We start from the raw sequence: 15,987 nt of genomic DNA, 5'->3' as shown, positions 1-15,987 counted from the left end.
TGGGTGTCGCAACTCATTTACACTGCCCCAAGCACAAGACCACGGTGAATCCCAGGCACACGGGGAGCGAATGGAATAAAAAAAGGAGCCAGCAACAGATCAAAGCTCCGGCACTGGCATGAGAGTTATTCAAGTATCAAGAAAAGGCCAGAAAACAAGAGCAGGCATCTTTAGAGGGCACAGGCAGAGAAAAGTATTCCCACAATGCAGTCGGAATCCCAAAAAGGTTGGGACTTGAAATGGCCACAGCTTATTTCTTCTTTCAAGAAGAAAGTCGCACAGCATGGGGTTGCCACCTCTTCGCTCGCACGCAGTACTTTCACTGCCACGACAAGAAGAGAACGCAAATCTCTGGTCCAGTTTTTTTTGTCGATTATCGTCTCAGCTGCCGATGAGCAGAGGAGGAGGAGTGGCACTTGTAAAATGTTAGGAGGGTTAACAGGGCAAAGGGCATACTGGAGGAAGGTCTCGACTGGATGTTAACGGTTGCCTTTCATAGCTTCTTTTGCAGCCAGAATTAGAGGAGTAAGGCTGGACAGTGGTTTTGCAAGTTTCAAGAATGGGTGCTGTGGAAAAGAAGAAAAAAGAATTACTAGGTATAATAAGTGCACTCAGACAAGAAGAAACCAGATCAATGAATTGACGTTTTATTTTTTCAGTAACCCCAAGATTACAAGAAGTATTGTACAATAGATTTATTTTCTAACCCCAATTACAAAGGCCTCATTTAGACATCTGTTCTTTTCTCATAAGCAAAAAAGATGGATCTTTATTCAATAATGTGTAAGAGACTATTTTCATCCATTTTTGGTCCATGTATTCAACTTCAAAATCTGTGAGGCATCAGGGTTTTTTTTTTTGCTAAAGAAGTAAAAAATTCCAAGCGTCTTGTATGCATCTAGTCAGACATGGCCAGCCTTCAGATGACGCATGGATGGAGCTCAAGTGCTATCAGTTTATTCACTGACCCATTCATGTGACTGAGCAAGCTCAATCTGCGACTCTTTTGCAGACACTTGGCAACACCCCCCCCTCAACCCCCCCACAAGGTATGAACAGGCCCATAGAGTATCAAGCGTGAAAATAAGGCCCATTTGATAAACACAAAACAATAATGACTGTCTAAAGAAAACACCCTGGTTTGCCATTAAAAAGGACCTGTTACCAAATGTTTCATGTTTAACCCCTTCACGACCATGGACGGAAAGATCCGTCCTTGTGCCCTGGGCCTTAACGACCAAGGACGGATCTTTCCGTCATGGCGGAATCGCGGCACCGGAGCCTCCGGTGACTGCAATATGTTAACAAAAACCGCAGATTCGGGGAGGAGGGGACCTGTTCCTGACCTCAGGAGGGGTGGTGCCTCCTCCCCGGACCTACGGAGGCTGTGATTGGCTGACGAACGCCGCTCAACCAATCACAGCCACTGTAATGTTCCAGCCATTTAAAATGACTGAAACATTGAAATCCAGCCCTGGCCAGTGCAGCTGTTGCACTGGCCATTGGCTGGAGCTGGGTGACCTCACTGGATCACCCTCCCCCAGCTCCAATGCTCTGATTGGAGAGATCGGCCTTGTGACCGATTTCTCCAATCACAGTGGACCTGTTGCCGGTGACCGCCCCCATCAGCTTCACTTGTCCCTGCAGCACGCCAGCACAGTGAGCACAGTGAGTGTACACCGTGCAATGGCAGGGCGACAAGCTCCGGTCCCATGCTGTTATGAGACCGGAGCATGGGACCCGGAAGTTGCCGCGCTGCCATTGCACTGTACGAAAAGCGTCCCGATCCGCCGCCCTCCGCGATCTGCCACCTGTCTCCCCGATCTCCTGCCCGCACCCTCACCCCCACACCTCCCGATCCGCTGCCGCCGCCGCCCTCCGTCTGCCACAGTGCCACCGCTCCCCCCAATCTGCTGCCCGGCCCCTCACCCCTCGTGATCGTTGCCCGGCCCCTCACCTCCGTGCAGTAGATCGGAGGGAGCGGTGGCACTATGACAGATGGAGGAGGACAGGGTGCACGATCCCTGTCCTCCTCCATCTGTCATAGTGCCACCGCTCCCTCCGATCTGCTGCCCGGCCCCTCCCCCTCGTGATCGGTGCCCGCCCCCTCCCCTCCGTGATGTGCTGCTCGCCCCCTCCCCTCCGTGATGTGCTGCTCGCCCCCTCCCCTCCGTGATGTGCTGCTCGCCCCCTCCACCTCTCACCCCCGTGGTCAGCTACCCGCCCCCTCCCCTGTCACCGCCGTGATGTGCGCTCCCTCCCCTGTCGCCGCCGTGATGTGCGCTCCCTCCCCTGTCACCGCCGTGATGTGCGCTCCCTCCCCTGTCACCGCCGTGATGTGCGCTCCCTCCCCTGTCACCGCCGTGATGTGCGCTCCCTCCCCTGTCACCGCCGTGATGTGCGCTCCCTCCCCTGTCACCGCCGTGATGTGCGCTCCCTCCCCTGTCACCGCCGTGATGTGCGCTCCCTCCCCTGTCACCGCCGTGATCTGTGCTCCCTCCCCTGTCACCCCCGTGATCTGTGCTACCTCCCCTGTCACCCCCGTGATCTGCTGTCCACTCTCCCTCCACCTCTCACCCCCGTGATCTGCGCTCTGCTCACCTGTCTCCCCCGTGATCTGCGCTCTCTCACCTCTCACCTCCGTGATCTGTGCTCCCTCACCTGTCACCCCGTGATCTGTGCTCCCTCACCTGTCACCCCGTGATCTGTGCTCCCTCACCTGTCACCCCCGTGATCAGCTGTCCGCTCTCCCTCACCTCTCACCCCCGTGATCTGTGCTCTGCTCACCTGTCTCCTCCGTGATCTGTGCTCTGCTCACCTGTCTCCTCCGTGATCTGTTCCGCGCTCCCTCCCCCACCTCTCACCCTCCCCGATCTGCTGCCTCCATCTCCTGTGATCCAGCTGCCTAGATCCATCCTGTAGGGTAACTATCCCCAATCTCACCTCCCACTCCCCTTCCCACCCATCCCCCCCACCCGCCCCCTCCCCCCATCCTCTGCTGCTACGGCATCCACTGCGCCCTCTCCCATCCGCCCCCACCCTATCCCAGCCGCCGTCTCACAATCACAGATGCTCCCTTTATATGCCGCTGCCCCCCCATCTGCTGCCGCCCCCCCCCATCTTCCGCTGTTTTTTTTTTTCTATGCCATGGGGGTCTAGTTTCCAAAATGGGGTCACATGTGGGGGAGCTCCACTGTTTCGGCACCTCAGGGGGTCTCCAAACGCAACATGGAATACGCTAATTATCCCAGACAATTTTGCGTTTGAAACGTCAAATGACGCTCCTTGCCTTCCGAGCCCTGCTGTGCGCCCAAACATTTTATTTCCACCACATATGAGGTGTCTGTGTACTCAGGAGAAATTGCACAATACATCTTATGGTGCAATTTTTCCTGATACCCTTGTGAAAAAAAAAGCTACCTGGTTGAAGTAACAATTTTGTGGTAAAATTTTTTTTTTTTATTTACAGCTCAACTCTATTAACTTTTGTGAAGCCCCCAGAGGCTCAAAGTGCTCAATAAACATCTAGATAAATTCCATGAGGGGTCTAGTTTCCAAAATGGGGTCACATGTGGGGGAGCTCCACTGTTTCGGCACCTCAGGGGCTCTCCAAACGCAACATGGTGCGGCTAACGATTCCAGCTAATTTTCTGTTCAAAAAAGTCAAATGGCGCTCCTTCCCTTCCGAGTCCTGCCGTGCGCCCAAACAGTGGTTTTTCGCCACATATGAGGTATCTGCGTGTTCAGTAGAAATTGCCCAACAAATTTTGGGGGTTCATTTAATCCTGCTACCCTTATGAATATGCAATATTTGAGGCTAAATTAACATTTTTGTTGCAAAAAGTAAAAATGTTCATTTTTTCCTTCCACATTGCTTTAGTTACTGTGAAGCACCTGAAGGGTTAATAACCTTCTTGAATGTGGTTTTGAGTAGCCTGAGGGGTGCCGTTTTTGGAATGGTGTCACTTTTGGGTGTTCTGTGTCATGTAGACCTTTCAAAATTGCTTCAAATGTGATGTGGTCCCTAAAAAAAGTGGCTTTGTAAATTTTGTTGTAAAAATGAGAAATTGCTCATAAACTTTGAACCCCTATAACTTCCTTAAATTTTTTTTTTTTCCCAAAATTGTTCTGATGTAAAATAGACATGTGGGAAATGTTATTTATTAATTATTTTGTGTCATATGTCTCGTTGGTTTTAGAGCATAAAAATTCAAAGTTTGAAAATTACAAAATTTTCAAAGTTTTCGCGAAATTTCCGTTTTTTTCACAAAGAAATGCAAAAAATATCGGCCTAAATTTACCACTAACATGAAGCCCAATATGTCACGAAAAAACAATCTCAGAATCACCAGGATCCGCTGAAGCGTTCCAGAGTTATAACCTCATAAAGTGACACTGGTCAGAATTGCAAAAAATGGCCTGGTCTTTAGGGTCAAAATAGGCTTGGGGCTGAAGGGGTTAACTGGAAACAAGATACAAAGAAGTATGCGGCTGCAAAGAAGTAGTACTTATTTTTTAAATAATTAATTTCACGTCTCTGGTGCGGAGATATTGGCAATTAACGCACTTTACCCCTAATGAGTGCATGCTATCAGGTTTTCGGTGGGGGCATGTACTTCTTCCCCTGTATGATAATGACCAATCATAAGCAGGGAGCAACACAAAGGAGAGAACACGCCCACACAATAGTTCAGAGGTTTCTTAAGGTGGTGTCACACATAGCGACGCAGCAGCGATCACGACCAGTGATCTGACCTTATCAGGATCGCTGCTGCGTCGTTACATGGTCGCTGGTGAGCTGTCAAACAGGCAGATCTCACCAGCGACCAGCCCCCAGCGACGCATGGAAGCGTAACTAAGGTAAATATCAAGTAACCAAGGAAAGCACTTCTCTTGGTTACCCGATATTTACCTTAGTTACTAGCGTCCGCTGCTCTCACGCTGCCAGTACTGGCTCCCTGTTGACAGTGTGAGAGCGGCGGACGCTAGTAACTAAGGTAAATATCGGGTAAGCAAGGAAAGGGCTTCTTGGTTACCCAATGTTTACCGTGGTTACAGGTTACCACAGGCTGCCAGACGCCGGCTCCCTGCTCGCTTCAGTTCGTTGCTCTCTTGCTGTCACACACAGCGATGTGTGCTTCACAGCGGGAGAGCAACGTCCAAAAAATGAAGCAGGACATTCAGCAACGACCGGCGACCTCACAGCAGGGGCCAGGTCGCTGCTACGTCACAGAAAATGGTGACTTAGCAGCGACGTCGTTGTCATCGCTATGTGTGACACCACCTTTAGTGTTTGAGATGCAGTGATACAGCCCTGATCTCCTGGTCTACCCTCCTGCATGAGTCCATTTAAGGGGAGGTGCAGCTGCGTCACATTATCAGCTACTCTCCTCTCATAGCATTGTCATCTCTACTGTACTGCCACACACACACACACACACACACACACACACCTGTCCGGAGAGGTGTCAGGAATCACACTTATTTCTGTTGTGCTCCACTTGTAATTGCTCTGCAGGGAGATCAGAGCACGGCACCATTACATCCCACACAGAATCAGGCCACAGCAGGCAGGATACTGCTACGTGAGACATAATGCCAGCCGTGATCACACTCCAGCGCGATTACAAAAGCCCTGAGAGCAGCAGACAAGTGTGATCTTGCCAGTTTTACTTCATGTACCAATGCAACATGAAAATGTGGTGAAAAGCCCTTTTTAAAATTTCCATAATGTTGAAGCATTTATTTCACTAACCTGTAGGAGATCTCTTGCTGATCCTCTCTTTTCTACATCCATCTCCAATGAATGATTCAGGAAATCTCGGAAAATTGGTGAAAGTTTTTCAGGGTTCTGCAGTTCTGGGGTGCCATTAGTAGCAATCAAATACAAAGCCTGAAGGAAGAATAGCAAAAAGATGTATGAGGTCCAGTAAATTCATTTTTGTGGATATTTTCAGCTACTCCTTTTGTATATTTAATGCTAGACTTAACACTGAATATTAAGTGGACATGCTTTTTAAAAGTCAATTATTTTTTTTTAATTTATTTTTTTACGACTACTCTTATTTCAGCCAAAATCAAACTAGGTCCCATAACTTTAGGTGATCACATGGTAGGCCTTAAACTGTACTGCTGTAAAAGTTCAGGGTGGAAAAACGGGTTTAATGCCGCGCTATAAACCACGAGCCGATGTTATTAAAAATAAAGAGAATTTTGTTACTTACCGTAAATTCTTTTTCTTATAGTTCCGACATGGGAGACCCAGACCATGGGGTGTATAGCTTCTGCCTCCGGAGGACACACAAAGTACTACACACAAACGTGTAGCTCCTCCCTCCTAGCATATACACCCCCTGGTAGCCAGTCCTAGCCAGTTTAGTGCAAAAGCTGAAGGAGGACATCCACCCACAAGTAGAGACAGAGCAAAACCCGGAACAACCGGAACCTCTGTCTACAACAACAACAGCCGGTGAAAACACACGGAACAAGAAACCTGCCAACAGGCAACAGGGAGGGTGCTGGGTCTCCCATGTCGGAACTATAAGAAAAAGAATTTACGGTAAGTAACAAAATTCTCTTTTTCTTCATCGTTCCTTATGGGAGACCCAGACCATGGGACATTCCAAAGAAGTCCATGGGTGGGAATAAACAGAAAAACTGAGAAGTAGGCGAAACCTAACTTCACAAATGGGCGACAGCCGCCTGAAGGATGCGTCTGCCCAAGCTCGCATCTGCCGAAGCATGAGCATGCACTTGGTAGTGCTTCGAAAAGGTATGCAGACTAATCCAAGTGGCAGTCTGACAGACCTGCTGAGCCGTAGCCTGGGCCTGAAAGCCTAAGAGGCACCGAAAGCTCTGGTCAAGTGTGCCTTGATCCCCGGCGGGAGAGGCACTTGAGTACACTGGTAGGTATCGGAAATGCCCGACCTAATCCAACGAGCCAGGGTCGGCTTAGATGCCGAGAGGCCCTTACGCTGACCAGTGGTCAGCACAAAAGAGAGGTGCACCGCCTAAGAACAGCGGTGCGAGACACATAGATCCGGAGTGCCCGCACCAGATCCAGAGTATGCAACGCCTTTTCAAAGCGATGAACAGGAGCCGGACAAAAGGAAGGCAGGGAAAATGCCCCGGTTAAGGTGGAAGCAGCAACCACCTTAGGGAGAAAGTCCGGAGTCGGACGGAGAACCACCTTGTCTTGATGAAAAACCAAAAAAAGGGGTGACTCCGAAGAGAGTGCAGCCAAAACAGAGACTCTCTTGAGGGAAGTTATGGCCACTAGAAAGACCACTTTCTGTGAAAGACGAAACAAAGAAACCTCCCTAAGAGGCTCAAAGGGGGGTTTCCGGAAGCCGTGAGGACCGGATTAAGGTCCCAGGGCTCCAAAGGCCGCCGGTAAGGCGGAATGATGTGAGATGCGCCCTGCATGAAGGAGCGCACCTGAGCCAGCCGGGCGATACGCCGCTGGCACAACACTGACAGAGCCGACACCTGTCCCTTAAGGGAATTGACCTAGCTGCAGACCGGACTGTAGAAGGGACAGGAGGGTCGGCAAGGCAAAAAGGCCAAAGGATACTTCCGAGCTCGAGTCATAGTGGAGATGACTTCAGGAGGGATACCAGAAGTCGTCAAGATCCAGGACTCAAAAGCCACGCCGTCAATCTGAGAGCCGCAGGATTCTGGCGGAAAGACGGACCTCGTGAGAGAAGGTCTGGACAGTCCGGGAGATGCCATGGCACCTCTACGGACAGATGGAGCAGGTCAGGGTACCAAGCTTGCCTGGGTCAGTCTGGAGTAATGAGAATGACCCGACGGCCCTCCTTTCTGATCTTGCGCAGGACTCTGGGCAAGAGCTAGAGGGTGAAACACGTAAAACAGACGAAGCTGGGACCAAACTTGAACCAGTGTGTCTGCCGCAAAAGCCTGAGGATCGTGGAGCCACGGTTTGACGGCTGAGATAATCTGCCTCCCAGTTTTCCACGTCTGGGATGTGGGCTGCGGATATGGTGGACTAGGAGTCCTCCGTCCACTGAAGAGTGCGTTGAACCTCCAACATTGCCAGGCGGCTGAGTGTCCCGCCCTGGAGGTTGATGTAGGCAAACGCTGTCGCGTTGTCTGACTGGACTCGAATGTGCCTGGCCGCCAACAGATGGTGAAAGGCTTAGAGAGCTAGAAACACAGCTCTGATTTCCAGCACATTGATCCAGAGGGCTAATTCGGACAGAGTCCAAGTGCCCTGCACTCCATGGTGGAGATATACTGCTCCCCAGCCGGATAGACTAGCATCCTGGTGAGGATCACCCGGGACGAGGCCAGGAAGGAGCGTCCCTGAGACAGAGGGGTTGAAGCCACCACTGAAACGAGCCCCTGGTCTGTGGCGAAGCCACCACCCCGTGGAAGGAGGAAGTCCGCTTGTTCCAACAGCGGAAAATATCCAGCCGCAGAGGACGCAGATGGAACTGGGCAAGGGAATCGCTTCCATTGACGCCTCCATCTGATCCAGCACCTGTATTAGGTGCCTGATGGAACGACGTCGACCGCCAGCGGAGGGACTGCTGTTTGACTAAGGGCAGCTTCACAAGTGCCGACAGAGTCTCGAATTGCATCCCTGGGTACGTGAACTTCTGGGTCGAAGTCAGAGTGGACTTGGACAGAATGACAAGCCACCCGAATTGGTTAGAGTGGCGAGAGTGAGCGAGGCACTCCGCTAACAGTCTGCACTGGATGAAGCCCAGACTAGAAGGCCGTCCAGGACAAAAGGATCACTGCCAACCCCTAGAGGTGCAGGACCGCAATCACAGCTGCCCCGACCTTGAGAATACTCGAGGGGCCGTGGCTAACCCCAAGGGAAGAGCCACGAATTGGACCACTCCGATTGCAAAACGTAGCCAACGCTGGTGTGAAACTGCGATTGGCACATGCAGATAGGCATCTCTGATGTCGATGGATGCTAGGGAATCTCCTTGGGTCATTGATTGATCGCAGAGACTCCATGTGAAAATGCCGCACCTGAACATGCTTGAGAAGCTTGAGATCCAGGTCGGAAGGCACCGCCCTCTTCGGGGACTAGGAATACATTTAAGCAGAAATCTCAGAACCGTTCCCAGTCGGGAACCGGTACAATTACTCCATTGGCCTGCAAGAATGCCACGGCCTGTGAGAAGGCGGCGGCCTTGGAGCAGGGGGGAGTTAACAGAAAAAATCTGTTTGGCGGGCTGGATAGAATTATATCCTGTAGCCGTGGGAGATGGTATCCCGCACCCACTGATCGGAGACGTGTTAAAAACCATACGTCGCCAAAGTGGGAGAGCCTGCCACCGACCAAGGACGTTGCTGGCGTGGCCAGATAGCCAGGAGGAGGCTGACTTAGTGGCAGCATCTCCTGCGGTCTTCTGAGGACGCGGCTTCGTGCGCCATTTGGGTTTACGATCCTTGGCTGAGCTAGTGGACGAGGCCGAGGGCTTAGAGAACGATCAGATGGAGGAACGAAAAGAACGAAACCTCGACTGATTCCTGCCCTGGACAGGTTTCCTGGTTTAGGTTTGTGGCATGGAAGAACTCTTCCCGCCAAGAGCTTCCTTAATAATTTCATCCAGTTGTTCCCGAATAGTCTGGTCCCAGCAAAAGGGAGCCCAGCAAGGAACTTCTTTAGAAGCATCTGCCTTCCACTTCCGAAGCCACAGGAGCCTGCGGATAGCGAGGAAATTAGCCGAGGCCACCGCAGTGCGGTGAGAGTCTCCAGCATGGCAGACATGGCATAGGATGAAAAGACTGAAGTCTGGAAGTTAAGGCAACCATTTCGGGCATAGAGTCCCTGTGAGGGAATGCATCTCCTCTAGAGAAGCAGAGATGGCTTTGAAAGCCCGCACTGCTGCAAAAGCTGGGGAGAACGAGGCCCCTGCCGCCTCCATACAGATTTGGCCAGAAGGACAACCTGGCGGACAGCAAAACCTTAAGTGAGGTGCCATCAGCCACTGATACAACGGTCCGGGCTGAGAGTCTAAACACCGGAGGGACCACCTTTGGTGAATGAGCCCACTCCTTGACCACCTCTGGTGGAAAGGGAAAACTGTCATCAGAACCACGCTTTGGGAAGCGTTTGTCAGAGCAGACCCTGGGCTTGGTCACAGTGGCCTGAAAACTGGAGTGGTTAAGAAACACACTCCTTGTTCTCTTAGGCAAGGTAAACTGGTCACTTTTTGCCAGAGAGGGTTGCTCCTCTGATACTGGCGGATTGAGGTCCAGTACAGAATTAATGTACAGTGGGATCCTTAGAGAGGTGCCGTCAGCCACTGATACAACTATCCGGGCTGAAAGTCTAGACACCGTAGGGACCACCCTTGGTGAATGAGCCCACTCCTTGACCACCTCTGGTGGAAGGGGGAAACAGTCATCAGAACCACGCTTTGGGAGCGTCTGTCAGGACAGGCTCTGGGCTTGGTCACAGTGGGCTGAAAACTGGAGTGGCTAAGGAACACACTCATTGTTCTCTAAGGTATACTGATGCCTTTCTACCAGAGGGGAATGCTCCCCTGATACAGGCGGATTGAGGTCCAGTACAAATAAATGGACGCAATCAAATCATTAGCATCTGCATCACCTTCGGACAGATCAATGGTACATGAAGTAGCGTCCAAGCCCCTAGTAAAGACGACATCCTCGTCCTGTGAGTCAGCTCGTGAATCAGAGCTGCGGGACGGGGAAGGACAGGGGACCCTGCGTCTCCATTTTAGGAGGACGGGGTCTGAGACCAGATGAAGAGTCCTCTGTGAGCTTTGCTGAGCGAGCCGTAGCAGCAGAAGCGCCCTGAGAAGGGGGCTAATGCATGCTCAGCACCACCGGAGCCGGAGCAGCTGGAGGGACCACTGATGAGCCTCCAGGCTGAGGGACCACTGTGTTTATGTGCTCGGTACAGACAGTACGAGTCTACATGCAGTGCATATTAAGAACAGCCTTGCAGCCTTGCTCTGATGTGAGACATGCTGCAGAAGTGGGGGCTCTGTCCAGAATGACCCCCAGCAGAGTATATAAACAGAGTATATAAGCAACTGCACAACCGGAGGTTGTGGCTTGCCAGACCGTTTAACATACATCTCTGTGCCCTCCAGTCCCCCAGCCCAGGCCCCCATTTATCACAATGTGGTATCTCTGTGCCTATGCAGACATTGAGAACGCTGAGAAAATGGCGACCGGAGCGAGGAGAGGGGGCGGGGCCTACTCTGAGGCAAATGAGGTATACAGGGGAGGGAATCTTTCCTCAGTGAGGAGTGTCCGTTCCCTGTGCTGAACAGCCGCTGGGCGGAGCCGCACTGTCCCTCTGCATGACTGACATGCAGGAGCAGTGAAATCGAAACTAGGCCTCAGGCGAAGCCGGGGCCTAGATTTAAACATGCGGCCAGCGTGCAGGCACCATCGGCGCGGTTCTCCAGTGAAAACTGGAGAACCGGCCGGAAATGTTAACACAGTCATATAACACACTCTCCCCAATATATAAAGTACAAGGGACCCCTGGAAAGACCACTTTCTGTGGTAAAAACGTCTCAGTACTTAGCTTGTGAGACGCAGGTGCCAGGTCCCTGGGAGGTGAGCGCTCCGTCCGGCAGGATCCTGAAAGGGCTGCGGATGGAGACCGGTCTCCTGCAAAGCAGTGAGAACCGTGATGGCTCCCACTTCAAGCCAGAGCCCCAGGGGATGGTGAAGGAGCGCGGCATGTGAAGGCTCCAGCCTTGTAAAATCAACCTTAACAGCACCGCCGACACAGTGGGGTGAGAAGGGACATGCCGGGAGTCCAGACTGGACCCGCTTTTCTTCCAAATCTTTGAAATCAAAAAAATCAAAAATCAGAGAATGCATGTGTGTGTGACCTCCTGAACACAAAGCATTAAAACTAGCTGGCTAGGACTGGCTACCAGGGGGTGTATATGCTAGGAGGGAGGAGCTACACGTTTGAGTGTAGTACTTTGTGTGTCCTCCGGAGGCAGAAGCTATACACCCCATGGTCTGGGTCTCCCATAAGGAACGATGAAGAAAGAAATTCTTTTATTGAAACATTCCTACGCGTTTCAGAGGCATGTGCGCCTCCTTCAGAGAAAAGATATCATACAGATACAGCAAATACAAAGGTTTATATAGAAGTTTCCAGAAGCCACGCTCCTGGGGATGACCTCATCACCCCATGACTCATAGCCACGAGGAGTAGAGCTACGTCAAGATAGAAAAAAAACGACTGCATGATGTTACACATTAACTGAAATGGTTTTTCTTCAAAAAAAATAAAATGGAAGGTATACCCTTAGTGAAATGAATTTAATCAGAACAGAACTTATTGTCTTTTTCTATAAAAAAGAAGAAAAAAAGAAAAAACGAAAAAACGAGGGAGGAAAAAAGGAAGAAAAGAATAAAAATATATATATGGGAATGGTCGGGCTTGAACCTGAGCAGTAAGTGTCAAGGAAACAATGGGAGAGAGATTCTCTAACCACTATCCTGTTTCTTTGAAAGGTACTGTGAAGCAGTGACTGCGGGAGATCTATAGGACTTAATCAAATATATGAACAATAAATTTATATATATATGTGTGTGATTCTTTTGATTTAATTATACATTGTGTGTCTGATTTATTTAAATCTAGGGTGTTAGGACTCCCGTTTTTTTATCGGGAAAAAGTGTAAAAAAATGATGAAAAAATGTGTAAAAAAAAAGGGGGGGGGGTGGAGAAAAACCCGAGCCGGTATCTCCCTGAAAAAACAGTGTGGACATTACCACGGAGCAAGAGAAAAGGGAAAAGGGGTAGAGGATCAGGGCGCATGCGTGGGGATTAGGTATCCCTGTAGTGAAAAGGTAATAAGAGTGCGCAGTGCAGAGAGAGTGAGCGATTTCCTATGATGAGAGGTAATGTGAGTTCAGACCGTGGGACAAAACAGTACAGCACGTGCGCTGAGTGAGAGAAAGTGATCAGATGCGCTGCTGTATGCAGGGGGAAGACGTGAAAAAGGCCATTTGACCATGTAAAAGAGGAATCTTGATTGGAACTTTATATTTTGAGGGTGGATTAACTGATGCAAATTGCTCTATATTGAGCAGTCCGTGCATGAGGGAGAATACAATGTAAAAATGATTCCTATGGCTCGTTATTAAAAGGGGGGGGGAGAAAGAATGACAGAGAGAGGTTGCTATTGTAGACTATTTTGATGGCTGAGTTTTACTCAGCCATCAAAATATACTGCAATAATAACCCCTCTCAAATGGCCTTTTTCACGTCTTCCCCCTGCATACAGCAGCGCATCTGATCACTTTCTCTCACTCAGCGCACGCACTGTACTGTTTTTCCCCACGGTCTGAACTCACATTACCTCGCTCACTCTCTCTGCACTGCGCATGCGTCCTCTCACATTTTTCCCACGGTCTGAACTCTTATTACCTTTTCACTACGGGGATACCTATTCCCCACGCATGCGCCCTGATCCTCTACCCCTTTTCCCTTTTCTCTTGCTCCGTGGTAATGTCCACACTGTTTTTTCAGGGAGATACCGACTCGGGTTTTTCTCCCTCCCCCGCCCCCCCTATTTTTACACATTTTTTCATCATTTTTTTTACACTTTTTCCCGATAAAAAAACGGGAGTCCCAACACCCTAGATTTAAATAAATCAGACACACAATGTATAATTAAATAAAACAAAAGAATCACACACACATATATATATATATATAAATTTATTGTTCATATATTTGATGAAGTCCTATAGATCTCCCGCAGTCATTGCTTCACAGTACCTTTCAAAGAAACAGGATAGTAGTTAGAGAATCTCTGCCCATTGTTTCCTTGACACTTACTTCTCAGGTTCAAGCCCGACCATTCCCATATATATATTCTTTTCTTCCTTTTTCCTCCCTCGTTTTTTCTTTTTTCTTCTTTTTTATAGAAAAAGACAATAAGTACTGTTCTGATTAAATTCATTTCACTAAGGGTATACCTTCCATTTTATTTTTTTTGAAGAAAAACCATTTCAGTTAATGTGTAACATCATGCAGTCGTTTTTTTCTATCATGACGTAGCTCTACTCCTCGTGGCTATGAGTCATGGGGTGAAGAGGTCATCCCCAGGAGCGTGGCTTCTCCTGGAAACTTCTATATAAACCTTTGTATTTCCTGTATTTGTATGATATCTTTTCCCTGAAGAAGGAGGCGCACATGCCTCTGAAACGCGTAGGAATGTTTCAATAAAAGAATATCTATTTTTAATAACATCGGCTCGTGGTTTATAGCGCGGCATTAAACCCGTTTTTCCACCCTGAACTTTTACAGCATTTTTCCTTCAACGGGGCCGCTGCTGAACCACTCTAGCACTCACATATATCTACACAGGGGTTGTGACTGGCACAACCTGATCAGGTGAGTGTATTCATTCTTTTACTTTCCTAAACCCATAAACCGGGTAAGACCCTATTTTTGCGCCTTTCTTTCCCTATCTACAGTTTTCTTAAACTGTACTGAGCAGACCTTTTCTAGTGCCACTTCACTCTACCCATTGGTCAGACCTCAATGGATCATCAGCTCTATTATTATTGAGGTGCAAAAAAAAAAATGTACCTACCCTTAGAGGGTTCTCGTTGAGATAAGGTGGCTCTCCTTCCACCATTTCAATAGCCATGATTCCAAGGGACCAAATGTCGACTTTGGGACCATATGCTTTCCTGGTCACCACCTCAGGTGCCATCCAGTATGGTGTCCCCACCATGGTGCTTCGCTTGCTCTGCTCAGGAGTGATCTGAGCACAGAAACCAAAGTCCGCTTAAGATGACAAAGGAAAAAGGAAAAAAAAAGGTTATTAGGGTGAATGAAAAACATGGAAGTGCGAAGAATTTTTGCCATTTTTTTCCCAAATATCACGAATTTTACACTTTTTTTTTTTTTTAAGAACTTTGCAATTTTCACCCTGACCACTAGGGTTTTCTAAGATTCGATGGACTCCATACTTCTCTTCCTTTCAGAAGAATTTCCAGCAGGTTCCTTATCATCCCAAGCAGGATTATAATAACACAGAATCCACTAATCACATCAGGTGAGGTCACAGCATAATAAAGATCGCTAGCAAGATCGCTGCCGAGTCACAGGTTTTGTGACGTAATAGGAATCTCACCAGCGATCTCGTTATGTGTGACACTAAGCAGCGACCTGGCCCCTGCTGTGAGATCGCTGATCGTTACACACTGTTCTGGTGTATTTTCTTCAAAGGCAATGTCCTGCTGGGCAGGACACATCGCTGTGTTTGACACTGTGTGACAGGGTCCCAGTGACTGCAGAGATCATTATACAGGTTGCTACTATGACCTGTATCGTTCCGGAGTCGTTAGTAAGGTCTGACTGTGTGACATCTCACCAGCGACTTACCAGCGATCCTTATCAGGTCGCATAGTTTTCGGGATCGCTGGTAATTCGCTAAACGTGACGGGGGCTTTACAGCCATCAATGCAAAACAGAGTCAATTGCTCCTAATGTACATGCATTGCTTTCTAAAGTAGCTTCTGCTGTCAGCGTGAAAGCTGCAAAATTTCTCATTTTTGCTTTGTAATAAAAATTGTGATATGGGGGGAAAGTATATTATATATATATATATATATATATATATATATATATTTATTATGCAATGACAAGTCTGCAGTGTGTTTGCTTGTCACTTGTTGGTTATGGAAGCTGTGATTTCTTATTCTTAATAAAGTCATTTTTTTTTTTTTTTAATAAGACGACCTTCAGACTGGACTTTCCCAATTCTATAGCATTCTACTTTGTGACTCTACAAGTATCCATGCATCAGATCTCCTGGTGGGTGGGCAGACTTTCCTATATATTATTAAGTTAAAGCACCACTCCAGTGTTTATTTTTTTGTTCAGTGCTGGAGTGGTGTTTTAAAAATCAAAGCCCTCTGTCTTCTCTCCACCCTCCGGGGGCTTCATCCTTTTCCAGCGTTGCTCCAGTCTCACAGCGCCAT

The 15,987-nt window shown here is 48.8% G+C and overlaps 1 protein-coding gene across 1 annotated transcript; it reads right to left on the bottom strand.

Moving 5' to 3' along the window:
- Positions 1-295: 295 nt before the first annotated feature.
- On the bottom strand, positions 296-14,783 carry LOC142295622 (serine/threonine-protein kinase PAK 2-like). Its single transcript, XM_075338722.1, has 3 exons — positions 14,592-14,783; positions 5,756-5,893; positions 296-566 (listed from the first exon to the last, which is right to left on the bottom strand). Exons 1-3 carry the CDS (start codon positions 14,733-14,735, stop codon positions 480-482), a joined length of 369 nt encoding a protein of 122 aa, XP_075194837.1. The 5' UTR covers positions 14,736-14,783; the 3' UTR covers positions 296-479.
- Positions 14,784-15,987: the final 1,204 nt, after the last annotated feature.

The sequence above is a fragment of the Anomaloglossus baeobatrachus genome, chromosome 3 (genome assembly GCF_048569485.1).
Source record: "Anomaloglossus baeobatrachus isolate aAnoBae1 chromosome 3, aAnoBae1.hap1, whole genome shotgun sequence".
NCBI lineage: Eukaryota > Metazoa > Chordata > Amphibia > Anura > Aromobatidae > Anomaloglossus > Anomaloglossus baeobatrachus.
The sequence above is the reverse complement of the archived record's forward strand: the minus strand, read 5'-3'. Positions and strand labels throughout refer to the sequence as shown.